Source organism: Nuphar pumila, chromosome 5 (genome assembly GCF_984573655.1).
Source record: "Nuphar pumila chromosome 5, dmNupPumi1.hap1.1, whole genome shotgun sequence".
Taxonomy (NCBI): Eukaryota; Viridiplantae; Streptophyta; class Magnoliopsida; order Nymphaeales; family Nymphaeaceae; genus Nuphar; species Nuphar pumila.
Window position 1 is genome coordinate 54,017,705 of NC_143253.1, and position 21,001 is coordinate 54,038,705.

The window sequence follows — 21,001 nt, forward strand, 5'->3', positions numbered from 1 at the left end:
AGAATCACCTCAGCACCCGGAAACTGCACCTCCCGCGTAGTGTCCCACCACTCGCGAGCGTCGTCCTTCAATAGAAAGGACCCGAACATCATCTTCTTATCATCAGGGACGGACAACACTTGGAACACCCGTTCCACCTCTTTAACCCAACTCTCCGCCAAGTCAGGATCAACCTTGTCAGAGAAAGTAGGAGGGTCCAACTTCAGAAATTTTTCATAGGTGGCAGTTGGTGCATTCCCAACAAGGGAACCCGGATCCTGATGGGGGCGACCCTGGTTACGAATCGCCTCAGCCAAGGAGTTGAGGGTATCCATCATGAATCCCCTCTGCTCACGCAACTCATCGGCCATGCTGTTGCTTGAGTTCCCCGCCATCCTTAAAAAGCAACCAAGATTTAAGGTAAAAAAAAATGCTGAAGACGTACAAGTAGGCATAAGTATAGGAGCAAAGGCAAAAACATAGATCTTTATTACGAAAATCAAATATTTAGAATCCAGCTGCGCTGGTACATAAGCAAAAGTTCTATTCCGTAATTATAAATGAGTTCACAGACTCCAACAAAACTGGGTAAGTGCTACCTCCCCTTAGGGATAGCTAGAGTACTTCCTAAGATATTCTCTTCTATTGCCTGTGCGTCTGAATCTGCGCTTACGAGTGAAGGGAAGTGGCTCCTTGTAGGAGGGCTCCTGCCCGTAAAGGGGCGTCGCCGGAGTATATTCCGGTGAGCCAAGACTATAATCTGAAGAATCCGTCGCAGGTGTGTATGTGGGTGATACACCGCCCACTGGGTCTGGCGGAGGTGGCGGTTGCTCGCCTGCAGTCGCAATTGCGATTTTGCCGTCATGCTCGGCCTTGTGGAGGCAAACATCCATGGTGTGCTCTGTTTCTCCGCAGAAACCACACTCCTCTGCTAACTCAGGGGGAACAAAATCTCCCGATGACTCCTGTGGTGTCTGATGGTGCACCCTAACGTGTGAAGGCGCAAAACCACCTTCTCGAGCATGCACCTCAGCCCACGCTGCTGCCAAGGGTATCTGGTAGGCGATCGGTAGTGGGAAGCCTTGCTCATCCGTAAAAATGGGTAGAGGAGGGCGGTTAGCCCAGTAACCAGCCCCGAACATCTCTTGTCCGCCACTCTCCCTTACGGAACGGCCACATACACTACGCGTGCTCCTACCACGACTACCATAAGAACCAGTAAACGGATCCATCTATCCAACGGTACTACGAATAAAACAAGAATATAATTTAGCCTAAACATGCTATGAAATATCAAAGACTTACAGCGCGATGGGATGCTCAATAGTCAAGATTCACCTCTTTCTGACCTAGTTCTGATACCAAGTTGTAACGCTCCAAAATTTCGACTTGTGATTTCGAAAACCTTATCGAAAAACTTTTCAAAGATTTAAAGTTTTAATATTTAAAAAAACGACAGCGGAAGACATTTAGAAAGGAACACAAGTCAACAATCCTGGGTACGTTAGCTGAAAAACCATCATTCACAAGTACAACAACTTAAAGGAATTTAAGTAATAAGGCAATTGATTAAAAATCTGCAGTTTATTACAAAATGAGCATTTTATTCCAAAGTTCAATAAATCTAAGAAAAAGTCCAAAAAGACCCAGAGACAAGCCGCCAACAGAAAGAAAATGAATCTTGATCCATGTTGTACCACGCCATCGGCCGCCGGTGAAGTCCTACTCCTCACCTGCCCATGAAATGGGTCAGTTTCATAACAAACCAGTAGGTGCACGAACACATCAGTAGAATGAAAATAAAACAGGACATTCATGAGATAAGCAGTTAAGATATTTAAGCAATTAAAGCAATTGTAGTCTATTCTAACAAATGTAATAAGTGCAAAGAGCTGACAGTGTAAGTCTCAGTCATTTACAACTATTCATGAATATATTCTTTAAGTTCTGATATTAACTGGCCTGTGGGTACGCATAGACGCGAAACGTAGAAACAACCGAGACCGATCCGGGGGTTTATTATGTCAGGTGTTTTCATTAACCCGGATGGCTGACTGAGTCCGCTCCTAAGGGGACGGTCAGTGACCAAGAGAGTAAATCCCCAAAGGCATTCGTGGCCCATGGATGCATCCAACTTCTGCAAAAGTGCCTGGGAGTTACCACCTAGGATAATTTATGGTAATCCCAATTCCCCTAAATCCGATGACTTGGGAAAACCGAGTCTTTTGCCCGTGGGGTGGTTGTTAACACCCTGTCCATCGAAGTCTTTGTACCATCCATCCTCTCCCTTGATGAACCGTGAAGATCGGATGGGTACGACGGGGGTTTCTTAACCGCGGCCCCATCCTACATGCTCTGGTCCATTAGACCCACTCGAGCATCTTGCCTGTGAAGGCGAATGGTCACCATTTATGTGATCTCAACATTGTGCTAATTGCACTCATCGAGGTTGCTACAACCTCATCCTCCAACCATCGTAACCCACATGGGACGTACTTGTCCAAAAGTACGATTGTACCTCCCTAGAGGTACGACTACGATGAGAGGGCACCATATAAAGTTTTATGATTCTTTTGGTTCATAAATGACATGTATTGCTTTTTCGAGAAATTTGGCCTGTGGAGGCCAACATTAACTCATCTATATAAAGTGTTGAGTTCCTAATTCAAGGTTCTCCATGACCTCTTGTCAAATTTATACTATACCTGCCTTAAGGTTTGGTTATAACAGTAATTGCAGTGGTTTTCTTTCCAGAAATGAGTCTATTCACAAAGTCTACCTTAAGTATGCAGTTTCAAAGAATAAGCATGCAGAACAGACAATCACGAGTTAATTAATCCTACACGTAAACAGGTATGCCAATTAAACTACTTGATTCTTTCTAGAATGAGTCTAACCACAGAATTTACATTAAGCATTGCAATTTCAAAAGAATCAAAATGAGTAAAACTCTGACCAGCCAATACTTCCTCAGATAAGCAGGTACGTAAAATTACTATTCTATCTCAGAAGTCTTATTTTATTTTATTCATACAAACTTTTCGTGCGACTTTCCCCTACCTCGGGATGTCGTGCAGCTGCGTGCGTCTACGCGTGTAGATGATACGAGGCTCGGGCCGCGGAGCCAGAGCGGGGGTCCAATGCGAGGTCTGCAACAGTGCTACGTTAATTATTATGCGGAGAAGTAGAAAAACAAGCCTGCCTATAGGAAAAGATAGAGGCAGCAGGGGTGTGCCCCTGCTCGCCGAAATCAGAAAAACGACAAGGGGCGAGCCCTTGCCTGCAGACAGCCGCGGGGTGACAGGGGCTGAGCCCTTTGTCGAAAAAAACACCAAGGCGGCAGGGGGGGGGGGGCAGCCTCTGCCGAACACAACGAAGCGGCAGGGGCTGAGCCCCTGCCGACAACGACAAAGTGGCAGGGGCTGAGCCCCTGCCGGCAACATCCAAGTGGTAGGGGCTGAGCCCCTGCCAGCAACGTTAAAGTGGCAGGGGTCTCGGCCCCTGCCTGCCACAAAAAGAATTGTAAGGGCCTTGGCCCTTACCTGACGAAAATGCGGAAAGCCTGTCGAAAATGGGGAATGGCAGGGGCCCCAGCCCCAACCCCTGCCTGACGAATTAAGTGACGGCAGGGGCCGCGACCCTTGCCAGACACACCCACGAATGGCAGGGGCCTCGACCCCTGCCTGGCAAAAATCATGGAGCTGCAGGGGGTGTCCGGCCCCCTACGTGCCGAGGGTCAAGAGCGGCAGGGGGGTATTCCCTGCCCTCCCTGAAGTCAAGAGGCAGCAGGGGGGGCGAGCCCCTGCCAGCCCAGCAAGACTAAAAAGGGTGACAGGGGCATTGCCCCTGCCAGCCGAGACAGGCAGGCGGCAGGAGCACCACCCCTGCGCGCCAAAACCCCAGAGGCAGCGGGGCGAGCCCCCGCTGCCGGGAAACATGCAGCGGCAGGGGCATTGCCCCTGCCTACCGGTTATCGCGAGATGGCAAGGGGGACCCACCCCTGCCAGAGAGAGGGCTCGGGACGGGGGTGACAGTGGGCAGTAGACCTCCTGTCGGATTCCCTATCACCCCAAGGGATGAGGGGGGGGGGGGGGGTGTCGCAGGGGCCTCGGTCCCCTACCGACACACCGGCGAATCCCCAGAGGGAAGAGGGGACGACAGGGGCCTTGCAGGCCACCTGTCGGCCCTCCGATGAGTACCGGAGAGGCAGGAGGGCACGACAGGGGCCGTGCGCCGCCTGTCGGCCTCCTGGCGAGGTGACAGAGAGGGGGGGGGGGGGGGGGGGGAGGAAGAGAAGAGGGAGGAAAAGAGGGCGGCGTACCTGGGAGGCGGTGGCCGACGTCGGCGGCAGGGCGCGGTGACAGCAGGTCGGCACTGAAAAGATGTCATCATATTTCTGACCCGATCCATTTATATATTGGATCGGGTCCAGACCCAATTGGTGTAAATGTAAATTATCACGTTAAAGGGGTATTTCTGTACCCTAGGTTTATTTTACTTAATGTATTTAATAGAATGAAAGGGTAAGTCGATGATCGACAAAAACCCCTTTCTCTGAAATCACTCTCCCTCCTCTCTCTCTCTTCTCTCTCTCTCTTTCTCTGTTGCAGGTAAGCGTGGAAGATCGAAGGCTCCTTTCTAACATGGTATCAGAGCAGCGTGACGATTGTGCGTGAAGAGCTGCCTTCGTTTCACGGTGGCTTGATTTCACGGCGACTGTTACACGGTGGCTCGATTTCACGGTGGAGTTTTCACGGTGACAGTCGATTCTTTGGTAAAAGACTGTTTCTCTTTGGTAAAAGTGACTGTTTCACGGTGACAGTCGATTGTGACAGTCGATTTTTGTTCGATTTCACGGTGGAGTTTTTTCTCGATTTCACGGTGGCTCGATTTCACGGTGGCTCGATTTCACGGTGGAGTTTTCACCGTGACAGTCGATTTTCTCTCTTTTCACGGTGACAGTCGATTTTTTCTGACATCTTTTCACGGTGAGTTCATGATTCTAAATCTAAATCGACCCTTTCTGGAGATATTCACGGTGAGTTCCTGATTCTGTATCGACCCTTTCTGGGAACATTCACGGTGTGTTCGTGATTCTGAAAAATATATCTCTGATTTCGTGATTCTGAATCTGTTGTTTCGTGGATTCTGGAAGTATTACTGCTGTGTGAAAATATTTCTGAGTTCGTGATTCTGAAATTGCTGTTTTCGTGGGTTCTGGAACTGCTGTGCGTGATTCTAAAACTGAACTGATGTATCTCCCATGTTGGAACTGCTGTGCGTGATTCTAAAACTGTTGTTTTTTCGTGGGTTCTGGAACTGCTGTATCTCTGAACTGCTGTGCGTGAGAACTGCTGTATCTCTGAACTGCTGTGCGTGATTCCCATTTCTATTGATCTATACCTAAGTGTCAGCCGAGTGCCCTGTCAGTCGAGACCTCGACTGTGATATCCCTAAAACCCTGTTAGCCGAGTCCTCTGCTATGAATGGATTCCTCTTATGGACAGTCATGTCTGTCCTCAAGCTTTCTTGGTCAGCTAGTCTCTGAGAAATTGAATAACTCCAATTTCTTAACCTGGAAAAGACAGATCATTCCATTTATAAAGAGTCAGGACCTCTCCGGCCATCTGGATGGATCTGTTCCACCACCTCCAGAATTCCTCTCACAAGAAAAGGCGGACGATAAAGGAGAACAATCTGTTGTTCTTCACAAGAACCCAGAATATGTTGCTTGGATGAAGAGGGATCAATCGTTAGTGGCTTACATCACTTCAACTCTCTCACAGGAAGTCCTTATTGCTCTTCCTGATGATTGTACGGCCAAGGAACTGTGGGATGAGTTAGTTCAGACGTATTCACAAATTTCTGAGGCAAGAATTATGTATCTTAAGCGTGAATTTCAAATGCTGAAGAAAGATTCCATGTCTGTTATGGAATACTTGAACAAAATGAAAGGCATCACGGACCAGCTGGCTGTTGTTGGGTGTCTTGTCAGTGAAAAGGATAAAGTACAACAAACCTTGAGTGGATTGGGGTCAGATTATCATGTTATGACGACTACCTTATTATGTTTACCAGAACTTCCAAAGTTTGAAGATCTTCGTGCGAAACTATTGCAATATGAGATGACTCTGAAAGGATCTTCTGAAGATTCTCATGGGAATTCAGCAACACAAAATGTGTTGGCTATGGGAATGAGTTATGGCCGAGGACGAGGAAGCTCTTTTCGAGGAAAAGGAGGCCAAGGGAGAAACACCTATGGAGGTCGTGGCATACTTCCGACACCAAATATACAAGGACAAAGACCCATTCCCACTTGTTTTCTATGCAACAAGAAAGGACACATTAAAGCAAATTGTTGGTTTAATCCTCAAAACAAAGGGAAAGCTCCACAAGCAGAGGCTAGGAAGGATGGAGAAGTAAAGGAGTTGCTGTTGGCAGCCTTGGCAGGATTGAATATGAAGCAAAATGACAAAGGAATTTGGTATGTCGACTCTGGAGCAGCTACTCATGTCACAGGTGATGCAGGTAAACTCTTGACTCTTACACCTTATGTTGGTAAGAATAGCATAGTCACAGGAGATGGATCTCATCACTTAATCTCACACACTGGAAATGCCATTATACCAATGTCAAAGTCTTCTCTTAAACTTCCAAGTGTCATCCATGCACCTAATATTCAAAAGAACATTGTTTCTGTCTCAAAACTTGTTGATGATGCCAATGCTTCAGTTGAATTTACTCCCTCTTCTGTTTATGTCAAGGATCTTCACACGAGGAAGACATTCGTTGAAGGAAAACGATGGGGCAACATGTATATCTTTCAAGAAGATCCTTCCTCCATTCATTCCGGCTATTCATCCTTGAAGCCTCACCAACGTCAATTTGTTGATTCTGGTTTTATATTCAATATTTCTGAATGTAATAAGCCAAGACTTTGGCATAGTCGTCTTGGCCATTGTGGTCGTCATTTTATTGAAAAACTTGTCTTGAATAATTTTATTCCTAAGTCCAGTCTGAGTTCAAAGGTCGTTGATACAAAGTGTTCTAGTTGTCTTTTATGTAAGAGTCATGTCTTACCTTTTGCTTCCATCAATAAAAGAGCTTCAAGGCCATTTGAGGTCATTTGTTCAGATGTCTGGGGTCCTGCCCCAATTACTTCTCTTTCTGGCAGTAAATACTATCTTATTTTCATTGATAGTTACTCACGTTATACTTGGATATTTTTTATGAAGCACAAATCAGAAGTTTTTGGATTGTTCCAAAGATTTCATTCTTTTGTTCAAAATCATTTCTCTACCAACATCCTCAATTTCCAGTGTGATGGAGGAGGTGAATTCTCCTCGAATGACTTTGTTGTTTTCCTTCAACATAATGGGATAAAGAGAAGAGTGTCTTGCCCGCATACACCTCAACAAAATGGGATTGCTGAAAGGAAGCATCGACATATTATAGAGACTGCAATGAGCATGATGCACGGGAGCAATCTTCTTGTATTATTATGGACTGAGGCTTTTCACTCCACAGTCCATGTGATAAATCGATTGCCCATGAGTATCTTAGAAAATAAGTCACCAAATTTCTCTCTTTTTGGCATACAACCTGATTACCATGCATTACGTGTGTTTGGGTCTGTTTGCTATGTTCACATTGACAGCTCACTCAGTCACAAGTTCCAAGATAAAGCCTTAAAATGCAGGTTCATAGGATATGCAGAAGACTACAAAGGGTACAAGTGCTATGATCCTCTAACTAAGCGTGTCAAGATATCAAGGAATGTAATTTTCGATGAGATGAACTTTGATGCTCAGGATGCTAATTCAACCCTTCATGCTGATAACTCAAGCCCCAGCATTGAGGTATACTATCCATGGTTAAATTCAGAACTTTTTTCCAATGATAGATTAGACTGTCTAGAAAATTGCAGTCAGAAGGAGACACATGAGGAATCAGCAAATGAAAATCAAACGGAAGAAACTGTTCCACATGTCTTGGAGCCAGCAAGGTATAAAGGTATTTGTTAAAATATATGTAATTCATATATATGTATATATTTATATACATATATATTTGTATAATCTAAAATACCCGATAGGGGTATTTTAGTCATTTCATAAGTACCCGATAGGGGTACTTGTTTCTTTTCTTTCTTTTTGTATATTTCTTTTTTTATTTTTTATCTTTTATTTTTTGGTTTTTTGTCCACCTAATAGGGGCCCTACCATGGAGTCGATGGGGCCCCCAACGGTCACATTTGTGACCGTTGGGGGCTCCCAACGACTCCATGGGAGCCCCTAGGTGGCTTTTCTTTTAAGGCCATATGGCCACTCCTCCCCTCCTTCTTTTGTGTATAAATAGGGGTGAACCCCTCTTGTATTTTTCACTCTTGAGAGTTCTCTCTCTTTCAATAAGAGGCATTTGTATTTTTATGTTGTGTTGTCTCTTTTGGGTTTGGGTATTAGCCCTTGTTGTTTGTTCGTTAGTGGATGTTGTAAGTGCTTAGTGCACTCTTTACTTTTCCGCATATTTCATTACATGGTATCAGAGCCTTGTGTATGCTCTTCTTCTTAATATAGCTAGTTGTGTAGCTATATTTGTTTCTTGTTGTTTCTCTCTTCTTTTATCCTTTTAAGTGTGGTTATTATGGAAGGAGAACAAAAGATTGATCTCTCCTTCAAGCTCAATGGCTCCAACTACATGATGTGGGCCGCCGCCATGGAAAACAACCTCAAAGGGAAAAAGCTTTGGGGATACGTTATGGGCACCATTCCGGAACCACAACTCCAACTAACTAAGATGGAAGGCGATCAAGAAAAAGCTCTTGAAGGAGATGCCCGCATGAAGGCCATTGAAGATCACCAATCTAAAATAGAAGATTGGGAAAGTAAGCATGCCAAGATTCTTGCTTGGTTCATGAACAATGTGGAGCTTAAGATTTGCGCCAACATTGCCAAATTTCGGATGGCAAATGAAGCATGGTTCTTCATGAAAGGTATGTTTACCCAAAAAGACCTTGCTCGTCAATTCTTTCTTCAAGAAAAAATCCGGACTATCAAACAAGGAGAAATGAGTGTTAGGGACTACTTTAGCACTCTTGGCCCTCTATGGGATGAGTTATCCTTGCTAGAACCAAAATGGGTTTCTAGTATAGATGTGAAATTAAGGAAAGAACAAATGGAAAAAGAACACTTTTTCCAATTTTTACATGGGCTTAGGCCCGAATATGAACAAGTTAGATCCTCCCTCCTACATAGATCAAAGCCTCTTCCTTTGGAAGATGCCATTGCCGAAATATGCCAAGAAGAAACCCGTCTTGGCATGATTAAAGGAGGAAATGATGTCTTGGCCGTATCAAAACCCGACAACCATATGAAAACCTACAAACCTCCACATTTTGGAAGGCAAAATAACTATAATGGCAACTATAGAAAAGCCATTTGCCATCATTGTCAAGAACCAGGTCATATAAGACCTAATTGCCCTAAGTTGAATGAAGCACCAAAAAATAAAGTTGCTTCCGTTGAAGAAGCTACTCAAAAGAAAGAGGATGCAATCAAAGGTTCGGACTCTTTTTCTCTTGCTCAACTATCGGAGGCACTACAAACTCTACTCAAGATTCCATCAACTTCGTGTGCCGCCGTAGCTTCTTCCTCTCCTCCAGGTATGTCGTCTTGGATCCTTGACTCTGGAGCTTCCTTTCATATGACCCCCCTTGAAAATGAGTTTTTCGATTTATGTAATAATTATAAAAACTCCTATGTTTCAACTGCCGATGGTACATCTCTACAAGTAAAAAGTTTTGGAACCTTAAACTTTTCAAAAGACTTCTTTGTGCCAAACGTTAGAGTTGTACCTCAACTTAATTTAAATCTCCTCTCTGTTGCTCAAATAGGCGATCATGGATGTAAAATCTCCTTCTCAACTAAGGATTGCTCTATACAGGATCTCCGGTCCGGGAAGCTGATTGGGCAAGGCCATAGAAGGGGAGATCTCTATTACATGAGCAACTTGAAACTCCCCATTAACTCTTTTTGTAACCATGTCCAAGATAAAAATATTGATATTTGGCATCAAAGACTTGGACATCCAAGTTTCTCAAAAATATACTCCTTTCCATTTGGAAAGAAATTTTGTAATGAGAAACATTTTGTTTGCAAGAATTGTATTTTTGGCAAAATGAAATCTACTCCTTTTCCAAACCGAACTTTTGTGTCCAAAAGACCTTTTGAGTTAGTCCATTCGGATGTTTGGGGTCCTTCCCCCGTCATGTCTAAAGGAGGATACTCCTATTATGTCACTTTCATAGATGACTACACTAGGTATGTATGGATTTACTTTCTCAATTTAAAATCCGAAGTCTTTGAGTTTTTCAAAAAATTTCATATGATAGTTAAAAATCAATTTTCAAGTAATATCTCTACTCTTAGATCCGACTCGGGTGAAGAATATTTATCAAATGAATTTCAAAACTATTTAGAAGTAAATGGAATTTGTCATCAAAGATCGTGTCCTAGGACTCCCCAACAAAACGGCTTGGCCGAAAGAAAACATAGACATATCATGGAAACCACTAGGACACTCCTTATTTCCAAAGAAATTCCAAAGAATTTTTGGGCCGAAGCGGCCTTAACCTCAACTTACTTAATAAATAGAATGATATCTTCATCCTTACAAAATACATCTCCATACGAAAAACTATTTGAAAGAACACCAGACTTCAATAGATTAAGAGTTTTTGGATGCAAATGTTTTGTCCTTACTCATAAACGGGACAAATTATCTCCTAAAGCTATTGAATGCGTTTTCTTGGGTTATGGAGAAAATCAAAAGGGTTTTAGATGTTTTGACTTGAAAAATAACAAACTCTATGTATCCAAAGATGTAACATTTTTTGGAAAATGAAAATGGTTTTGTGAAAACTAAAGATATTGACGAAAGTGAATATACTTTCTTATTTGATCTTCTATCTCAAGAAGATGAGACTCCTCATGAAGAGGAAATCTCTAATGAGTCTTTGAATGACCTAGAGGCTATTCCTCTTGATAATGCTATAGATGAGAATAATAGACCAATCCAAACATATGTTAGGCGTGGTCAACAAACTCAAATAAGTGCCTTAGAAAAATACTCTCAAGGATCCAACATTGAAGAAACATCGTTAAGAAGATCTAGTCGGATCTCCAACCCTCCTAATAGGTTTGTTTCCTATGAGTCCCTAACTCCTAGATATAGAGCATGTCTAATTGCGTTGCATTCATTTCATGAACCTTCACACTATAATGAGGCCAAAAATATTCCCCAATGGGTTGAAGCCATGAACTTAGAGCTTAGTGCCCTTGAAAAAGCAAAAACTTGGGAAATAACTTCGTTACCCACCGGAAAGAAATCAATAGGATGTAGATGGGTTTTCAAAATTAAAACCAAGAGTGATGGTTCATTAGAACGTTATAAAGCACGGTTAGTGGCTAAAGGATATGCTCAGGAATATGGTATAGATTATGAAGAAACCTTCGCACCTGTTGCTAGAATGACTAGTGTTAGGACTCTTATTGCTATTGCGTCAGTGAAAAAATGGCCTATCTATCAACTCGATGTTAAGAATGCATTTCTAAATGGCGAATTGAATGAAGAAGTTTACATGGATCCCCCACCAGGAGTATGTATTGGTAAAAATAAAATTCTTAAACTTAAAAAGGCATTATATGGTTTAAAACAAGCCCCAAAGGCTTGGCATGACCGATTTAGTAATGTAATGACAAGTTTGAATTTTCGTTCATGTTATACTGACACTGCTTTGTTTGTGAAAAGTGCAGGGTCTTCAGTAGTTATTTTACTACTTTATGTTGATGATATGATCATCACAGGAAGTGATGAGAAAGGCATTAATGATATTAAAAAGGTTTTAAAAGAAAATTTTGATATGTCTGACCTTGGATTCTTAAGATATTTTTTAGGAATTGAAGTGGCGTACTCTCCTCGAGGGTACATTCTCTCTCAGATGAAACTTGCTGCTGACATCTGTTCCAAATCTGGTATTTCGGATGATAAGAAGACAGAAACCCCAGAAGTCATCAATGCAAAATTAAGAAACCCCAGAAGTCATCAATGCAAAATTAAGGTTGGAAGATGGAACACCTCTCGAGGATCCTACTCCCTACCGGCAACTTGTTGGGTCTCTAACCTACTTGTCCATCACACGGCCAGACATTGCTCATGCCGTCCACTCTGTCAGTCAATTTCAACATGCACCTACAACTGTGCACATGAGTGCAGTCTTAAGGATCGTCAGATATATCAAAAATACCATAACTAAGGGGGTTTTTCTTTCCTCTGCCTCGTCCCTTGATTTAATTGCTTATACTGATGCAGATTGGGGAGGAAATCCCAATGACCGAGTCTCAACTACCGGATTTTGTGTTTTCTTAGGTAACTCTATGATTTCTTGGAGATGCAAGAAGCAACACAAAGTATCCTTGTCCTCAACAGAAGCAGAATATCGTGCTATGGCCACTACAACCATGAAACTTGTGTGGTTAAGAAGCCTCCTCAGTGATATGGGCATTGTCATCTCTACTCCTTCGAAGATGTGTTGCGACAACAAAAGCGCAATCTATATTGTAAGCAATCACACCTTCCATGAGCGTACTAAGCATATTGAGATGGACTGCCATTACGTTCGTGATGAATACCTAAGAGGAACCATAGCACTACCTTACGTCATATCAGAGTACCAGTTGGCGGACTTCTTCACTAAGGCTCTTGCGGCTCCTCGGTTTTTGTTTCTTCTTAACAAGCTTTCGGTTATATCCCCGTAAAACTTGAGGGAGGGTGTTAAAATATATGTAATTCATATATATGTATATATTTATATACATATATATTTGTATAATCTAAAATACCCGATAGGGGTATTTTAGTCATTTCACAAGTACCTGATAGGGGTACTTGTTTCTTTTCTTTCTTTTTGTATATTTCTTTTTTTATTTTTTATCTTTTATTTTTTGTTTTTTTGTCCACCTAATAGGGGCCCCACCATGGAGTCGATGGGGCCTCCAACGGTCACATTTGTGACCGTTGGGGGCTCCCAACGACTCCATGGGAGCCCCTAGGTGGCTCTTCTTTTAAGGCCATATGGCCACTCCTCCCCTCCTTCTTTTGTGTATAAATAGGGGTGAACCCCTCTTGTATTTTTCACTCTTGAGAGTTCTCTCTCTTTCAACAAGAGGCATTTGTATTTTTATGTTGTGTTGTCTCTTTTGGGTTTGGGTATTAGCCCTTGTTGTTTGTTCGTTAGTGGATGTTGTAAGTGCTTAGTGCACTCTTTACTTTTCCGCATATTTCATTACAGTATTGTGTACACCCGGCGAGAAAAAGAGCCCTCATTCCCCCCGCGTACGAGTACGGATTCATCTTCACAGACAATGGATATCAGAAGATCCTCAAGGATTCGACATCCACTTGACAGGTGGATAAGTTATAAAAATTTTTCATTGGATTTTCAGTTGTTCTTGACATCCATAAGTAAAGAGGAAGAGCCCCTCATGTTCTATCAAGCTGCGAGCTCTAGAAGATGGGTTGAAGCAATGAATGAAGAAATGGAAGCTTTACATGAATGTGGAACATGGGAGATTGTACCCAGGCCACTAAACATAAATGTTGTTGGGTCAAAATGGGTGTACAAGATAAAGTATAAACCAGACGGGAGCATTGAAAGGTACAAGGCTAGACTTGTAGCCAAGGGATTTACACAAGAGGAAGGCCAAGACTTTGATGAAACTTTTAGTCCTGTAGTTAAAATGGGGATCATTCGCATTGTGTTGGGTCTAGCTATTAAATATGGTTGGCCATTGAGCCAGCTGGATGTAAAAAATGCTTTTCTGCATGGGGATTTAAAAGAAGAAGTTTACATGGAACAACCCACTAGATATGCAGAACGAGAAGCCAAAGAATATGTATGCAAGTTAAAGAGAGCACTCTATGGTTTGAAACAAGCCTCTCGTTCCTGGTTCGACAGTTTTTCTCTAGAGATACAACGGCATGGATTCTCTCGGTCCCTTCTGGATCACTTATTATTTATTCACAATCTACAAGGAGTCACTACTTTCCTATTAATATATGTAGATGACATCATCATCACAGGGAACTGTAAAAGTCACATTGAGCAGGTGAAGGTGTTGTTAAATCAGAGATTTAAGATGAAAGATTTGGGAGAGCTGCGATATTTTCTTGGGGTAGAAGTTGATAAAAGAAATGATACTCTCACCCTTACTCAGCACAAATACACGTTGGACATTCTCAGCATAGCAGGCATGACAGATTGTAAGCCATTGACAACTCCAAGTGTCATTCATCAGAAACTGAGTTCAAAAGACGGGGACATATATGAGGATCCCACTAACTATCGCAGCTTAGTTGGCATGTTTCAATACCTGACTTTTACTAGACCTGATATAGTATATTCGGTTAATCAGGTATCCCAGTTTATGCATGAACCTCGTATGTCACATATGGAGGCAGTCAAACGTATACTTCGTTACCTGAAGGGTACAATTGGTGATGGGCTGGTATACAAGAAAAGGGAATTAGATCCAGGCGGGGGCCATGAGGGCCATGAGATCGTCACTTATGCTGATGCTGATTGGGCGGGTGATCCAGACGAACGACGATCAGTATCCGGTTATTGCAGCTTCATTGGGCCAAACTTGGTATCCTGGAGCAGTAGAAAACAAAAAGCGGTTGCTAGATCGAGCACTGAGGCTAAATACAGATCCATGGCCACTGCCACGGCCGAGGCTACATAGATAAGACATCTCCTGACAGAAATGGGAGAACCGGTTGCTCGGTCACTGTTGCTGTGTGACAATCAAAGTGCCATCAACATGTCCTTCAATCTCATTCATCATAGTCGAGCAAAGCACATTGAAATAAATCAACATTTTATTAGAAAAAAGGTTGAAGATAAAGAGATTGAGCCTATGTATGTACCAACTGAAGAACAAGTTGCTGACATTCTCACTAAAGGGTTGACGAAGGACAAATTTTGGTGTCTGAAAAGCAAGTTGTACATGGTTCAGCACCATGCACAACTTGAGGGAGGCTGAAAAGATGTCATCATATGTCTGACTCGATCCATTTATATATTGGATCGGGTCCAGACCCAATTGGTGTAAATGTAAATTATCACGTTAAAGGGGTATTTCTGTACCCTAGGTTTATTTTACTTAATGTATTTAATAGAATGAAAGGGTAAGTCGATGATCGACAAAAACCCCTTTCTCTGAAATCACTCTCCCTCCTCTCTCTCTCTCTTCTCTCTCTCTCTTTCTCTGTTGCAGGTAAGCGTGGAAGATCGAAGGCTCCTTTCTAACAGGCATGAGGAGGAGGAAGCTCGAGGGGGGAGGCGTGCCTCCCCTCACCCTCCTGCAATGCTCTTAAAGAGCTCGGGGGGTGCGATGAAAGGGGAAACCTCGGTGGGTTTCCCCAATCTACCCGAAAACGAAGGGGGAGAAGAGGGGGGGTTGCGGCGCCCGAAAGCTCGGGTGAGCTCGGGTTATGTAAAACCCTAATAAAAAAAGGGGCCCGGGTCGGGTCCGGACCCGACCCAGTCCGGGTCCAATTTTTTATTTTTTTTTAAATGGGGTTTTACATATGCAGAACAAGACGCAAAAAAATATGTATGCAAGTTAAAGAGAGCACTCTATGGTTTGAAACAAGCTTTTCGTTCCTGGTTCGACAGTTTTTCGCTGGAGATACAAAGGCATGGCTTCTCTCGGTCCCTTCTAGATCACTCATTATTTATTCACAATGAACACAGTGTCACTACCCTTCTACTAATATATGTAGATGACATCATCATCACAGGGAACTGTAAAAGTCACATTGAGCGGGTGAAAAAGTTATTAAATCAGAGATTTAAGATGAAAGATTTGGGAGAGCTGCGATATTTTCTTGGGGTAGAAGTTGATAAAAGAAATGATACACTCACCCTTACTCAACACAAATACACATTGGACATTCTCAGCAGAGCGGGCATGACAGATTGTAAGCCGTTGACAACTCCAAGTGTCATCCATCAGAATCTGAGTTCAAAGGAAGGGGATATATATGAAGATCCCACCAAGTATCGCAGCTTAGTTGGCATGTTGCAACACCTGACTTTTACTAGACCTGATATAATATACTCGGTTAACCAGGTATCCCAGTTTATGCATGAACCTCGTATGTCACACATGGAGGCGGTCAAACGTATACTTCGTTACCTGAAGGGTACAGTTGGTGATGGACTGGTATAGAAGAAAAGAGAATTAGATCCAGGCGGGGGCCATGAGGTCGTTATTTATGCTGATGCTAATTAGGCGGGTGATCCAGATGAACGGCGATTAGTATCCGATTATTGCAGCTTTATTGGACCAAACTTAGTATCCTGGAGCAGTAGAAAACAAAAGGCGGTTGCTAGGTCAAGCACTGAGGCTGAATACAGATCGATGGCTGCTGCCACGGCTAAGGCTACGTGGATAAGACATCTCCTGACAGAAATGGGAGAACCGATTGCTCGATCACTACTATTGTGTGACAATCAAAGTGCCATCAACATGTCCTTCAATCCCATCCACCACAGTCGAGCAAAGCATATTAAAATAGATCAACATTTTATTCGAAAAAAGGTTGAAGATAAAGAGATTGAACCCATGTATGTGCCGACTGAAGAACAAGTTGCTGACATTCTTACTAAAGGGTTGACAAATGACAATTTTTGGTTTCTGAAAGGCAAGTTGTTCATGGTTCAGGACCATGCACAACTTGAGGGAGGCTGAAAAGGAGTCTTCATATTTATGCAGGACCCGACCCGTTTTGTATATTGGATCGGATCTAGATCCAATCAACGTGTAATGTAAATTAACGTGTTATTAAGGGGTACTTTTGTACCCTAGTAATTGTATATTTACATATTAATAGAATGAGAGGCGCAGCCACAACTGACTGACGCACTTTCTATGGAATATCTCTCTCTCTCTCTCGTGACAGGCCTATACAGAGATCAAGTACTCCCTTTTTTCAGAATCATCGTTGAAGTTGCTCTAAAATATCGTTCTTTCTGACTCTACAAAAAACCCATGTTTTGAAATCCTGTTATTTGTATTTCTGAATAGGTTTTTGTGTTTTCTGATTATCCTGATAATCTGTGAGTTGTTTTTAAATCTGAAAACTGCTTTGATCAGCCAACATCCTGCTAGTTCTTGCTTCTGTTTTGAGTTTTGCAAGATTCAATTGTTTGAATGCCCGAAACTCAACATTGATTTGCTGCATGTTTCGAACCTGGTTTCACCCTGCATATCTGCCAGAACATAGAGTATGTAGACTTTCAAAATTCGTAGAGACCAGTAGGATTATCAGAAAATTTCAAACTCCGGCATTCTGGAAAGGTCTTGATTTGACCTTTAAATATTCTATTCGGAGTTTTCCGAAACTCTTTCATCAGAGGGCTCGAAACCCCTCTCGAACCGACTGTCTGCCGAGACCAATCAGTCTGTCAAAGACCAGTCCCCCTGGTCCAGACTCGCGTCCGTGGGTCGGATAGTACAACTCTGATTCCTGTGATTTCAGATCTGTTAGAAAGGCGTGCGCGTCACACAGCTTTCACCTTTGGGCCACCTCTGTCGAAACAGAGTACTCGAGCCCCGAATTTCCGTTTTCCAGAGTGTTGTTCGGACTCGCCTGCATATTAATAGCTTTCGTGCGTATTGAGATCCAATTGGATCATGTATCGTCTCCTGTGCCGAGTCCGTATCACCATACCTGTCACTAGTCAATATATATATACTATTTGTATAAGCAATTTCAGTTGACAGAAAATTTTAATGATTTCAGTTCAGAAAATGGCAGGATTCGGTACCAGGAACAACACAGCTGAGGTACGATTTCAAAGAGGTAAAACTCAGCCTGGGAGCCAAGCTTCGCAGGGGTTTGAGGAGGTACTGGCTGACGCTGAACAGGGTCAGCAGGGCTGGCCAAAACTCAGCATCCAGGCGTGGGTGATGCCCCAGCTGATGACAGAAACTGGGTGACAGCAACTGGGTTTCTGTCGCTGTTTGCATGCGTGTAAGAACGCCACAATGCGACACAGCTAGAATAACAAAGTTCTCGATTGAAACTTAAATACAGCAAACCTTTTAAATGCAATAATAGTCCTAACATTCAATGCCCAAGCATGCTGTTAACAACAAAGTTACACTATGCTGCAGGTAACAGAACTTGCACACACACACACAGATATATATATATATATATATATATATCAGTTTCAACAGGGCACACTAGGGACAGATTCAGTTGACAGAAATTTCATGCAACAATTAGAACAAGTGATGACGTCAAACTGCAGTGGATAAAAATCAGATTTCCGCTCATATATATATATATATATTAATGACCCTTCAAATCAGTCAACAAAACTCTAACAACATAAGATTTCAGCATAGACATATCAAACCCTATTCAATAAGATTTTATTTCCTACATTCATAACAAAAAATAATTTCGACAACGATTCAAGCATACAAAACGATAAAAGGATTTTAACGCAAGGAACAAATATCTGGAAGTGTGGCCACGAGTTCAACTCTCATATGAGCTTCACGGTAACTCCAAGGTCTCCAATGCACGCAGCAACAGCTTGGTGTCCAGCAGCTCCAAAAAACGTCACCCACAAGTTTGGTTATTCACATGGACCAAAGAGGCTTGAGGGAAGGTGGCTAGTTATGGTTGGCCACTTAAGTGACCACTTTTCTCCAAAACCAATCACATTAAATCATTTGTCAAGTGGGCTCCCATACTCAATTGGATCCGGATTTAGATCCAAAAAAAAAAAACTACCCATGAACTCACTACACCCTCTTGTACCACAAAATGGATCCTACAGGGTACTAGAACTATCCGGATCCGTAAGATCTAGCTCCTACCAATAAAATAAAATAAAATAAAAATATTACAACATTTTTCAGGGTTCCAAAGTTTACAAAATAGGAACCAAATACAAAAATGAATTTTCTGAAATATATTACACAAAATTCTCAGACAAATATTGTGGGTAAATTTACCAAAATACCCTTGGGTCCTGAATTGGCCCAAATGGATCGAAAACAGACCGAGTAAGTTTGGTTTTGCAGTTTGGATCACAATTTTGGATGCGGATCTCGCTACCACTCCTCGCATATGGGGTGCGGATCCCGATGCTCCTGCATCACCTTCTCTTCAAAGCATCATACATTAATCCATTCATATGTTGAGCCTAATTCTTATGCAGAGTCACTTTCCAAAGAAGCATGACAAAAGACAATGGCTGAAGAGTTAAGTGCTCTAGAAAGAATGTAGACCCGAGAGCTTGTCAAACTACCACCTCCAAAAAAAAGTAGTGGGATGTAAATGAGTTTATAAAATCAAGACTGAGGCAGATGGTTCACTTGATAGGTATAAGGCCGGACCAGTAGCTAAGGGATACAGTCAACAATATGTCATTGATTTTGCAGAGACTTGCTCTTGTGGCTCATATGACATCCATTAGAACCTTGTTCGCCGTTGCTGCTCTAAAGTCTTGGAGTCTATGGCAGTTAGACGTGAAAAATGATTTCTTAAATGGAGACTTAGAAGAAGAAGTCTACATGGAGCTTCCACAAGGATATTCTGATCTTGAAAGAATAGTGTACAAACTAAAGAGAGCATTTTATGGTCTCAAACAAGCTCCAAGAGCATGATTTGAGAAGTTCAGCAGTCAGATAATTGAGATTTGAACAAAGTCATCATGATCCAGCATTGTTTGTGTCATCTTCTAGTCAAGGGAAATGTATACTTCTATATGTGGATGATGTGATTGTTACATGAGATGATATTCAAAAGATTGAAACACAAAATGGAAGTTGTCCACTGTATTTGAAATGAAGGAATTGGGAAACCTAAAATATTTCTTGGTTTTTGAGGTGGCATACTCAAGACGAGGAATCTATTTTGCCCAACATAAGTGTGCTATTGAATTGGTGTCAAAAGCGAGGCTTTCTGATAATACTAAGAGAGTGGACTACCCTATGGAGGCCAATACAAAGCTAAGAACATTAGATGGAGAACTAAATGATTATGTTCTATACAGGCAATTGGTTGGTAATTTGATATACCTAACCATAACTAGGCTAGATATTTCATATGTGGTACATGTCAGCCAGTTCATGAATGCACCAAGGTTTGTTCATCTAGCTGTTGTATTAAGGATAATCGGATATGTCTTGGATACTATGAGCTATGGGATGTTCTTCTCCTCTTTTACTCCTTGTGAACCTAGAGCCTATTGTGATGCTGACTTTGGGGGCTCTACTAGAGACAAACTGTCTACATATGGTTTCTGTGTGTTTTTTGGAAGTTCATTGATTTCATGGAAGAGCAAGAAACAACAGAGACTGACTCTATCTACAACTGAGGCAGAGTATAGAGCTATATCTCAAGTTACAACAGAACTCATTTGGATTAGATGGTTATTGAGATATCTTGGTGTTCTTATTCATGATAAGACCCCTCTATATTGAACAACCGTAGGTTAGTTTTTGCTTTTGGAGATTAAATCTTTGTAAATCAAGTGCGTACTGCCATAAGTTACAGTGGTTCATTACCACAACAAAAGCACTATATGCCATCGTTCTTTTCTTCTCACTCACTATATTCTATTCCTTTTTTCCCTCACATTTAAGACAACTTTAATCCTTTTGGTGCTAAAATGTGCTAAGATTATGTCAAATGGTGTGCCAAATTGTAAAAACTTCAAGTGAGTTATTCTTGGGTTTGTCGTAACATATTAAAAGATTTAGCCTTTAACTGATTTTATTTCTTCAATATTGAAGAATGCTGCCCTTCTATTCATTCATTACAATGGTGTATGTTAATCAAACTAAGAACTTTTGTGCAGGTTATGGGTTCATTTTTCTGCTGTTTATATTATCTCGGGAGCTGCTTGCTATCTTCTTTACATTGTAAGTTAGTT

At 42.1% G+C, this 21,001-nt stretch overlaps 1 protein-coding gene across 1 annotated transcript in view; it reads left to right on the top strand.

Moving 5' to 3' along the window:
• The window catches only part of LOC149837615 (hyperosmolality-gated Ca2+ permeable channel 2.3-like), a 214,014-nt gene that overhangs the window by 44,651 nt on the left and 148,362 nt on the right, over positions 1–21,001 (top strand). Inside the window, exon 3 of the mRNA XM_090006148.1 lies at positions 20,927–20,990. Coding sequence (XP_089862274.1) covers positions 20,927–20,990 — 64 coding nt within the window. The remainder of the gene's footprint in view (positions 1–20,926; positions 20,991–21,001) is intronic.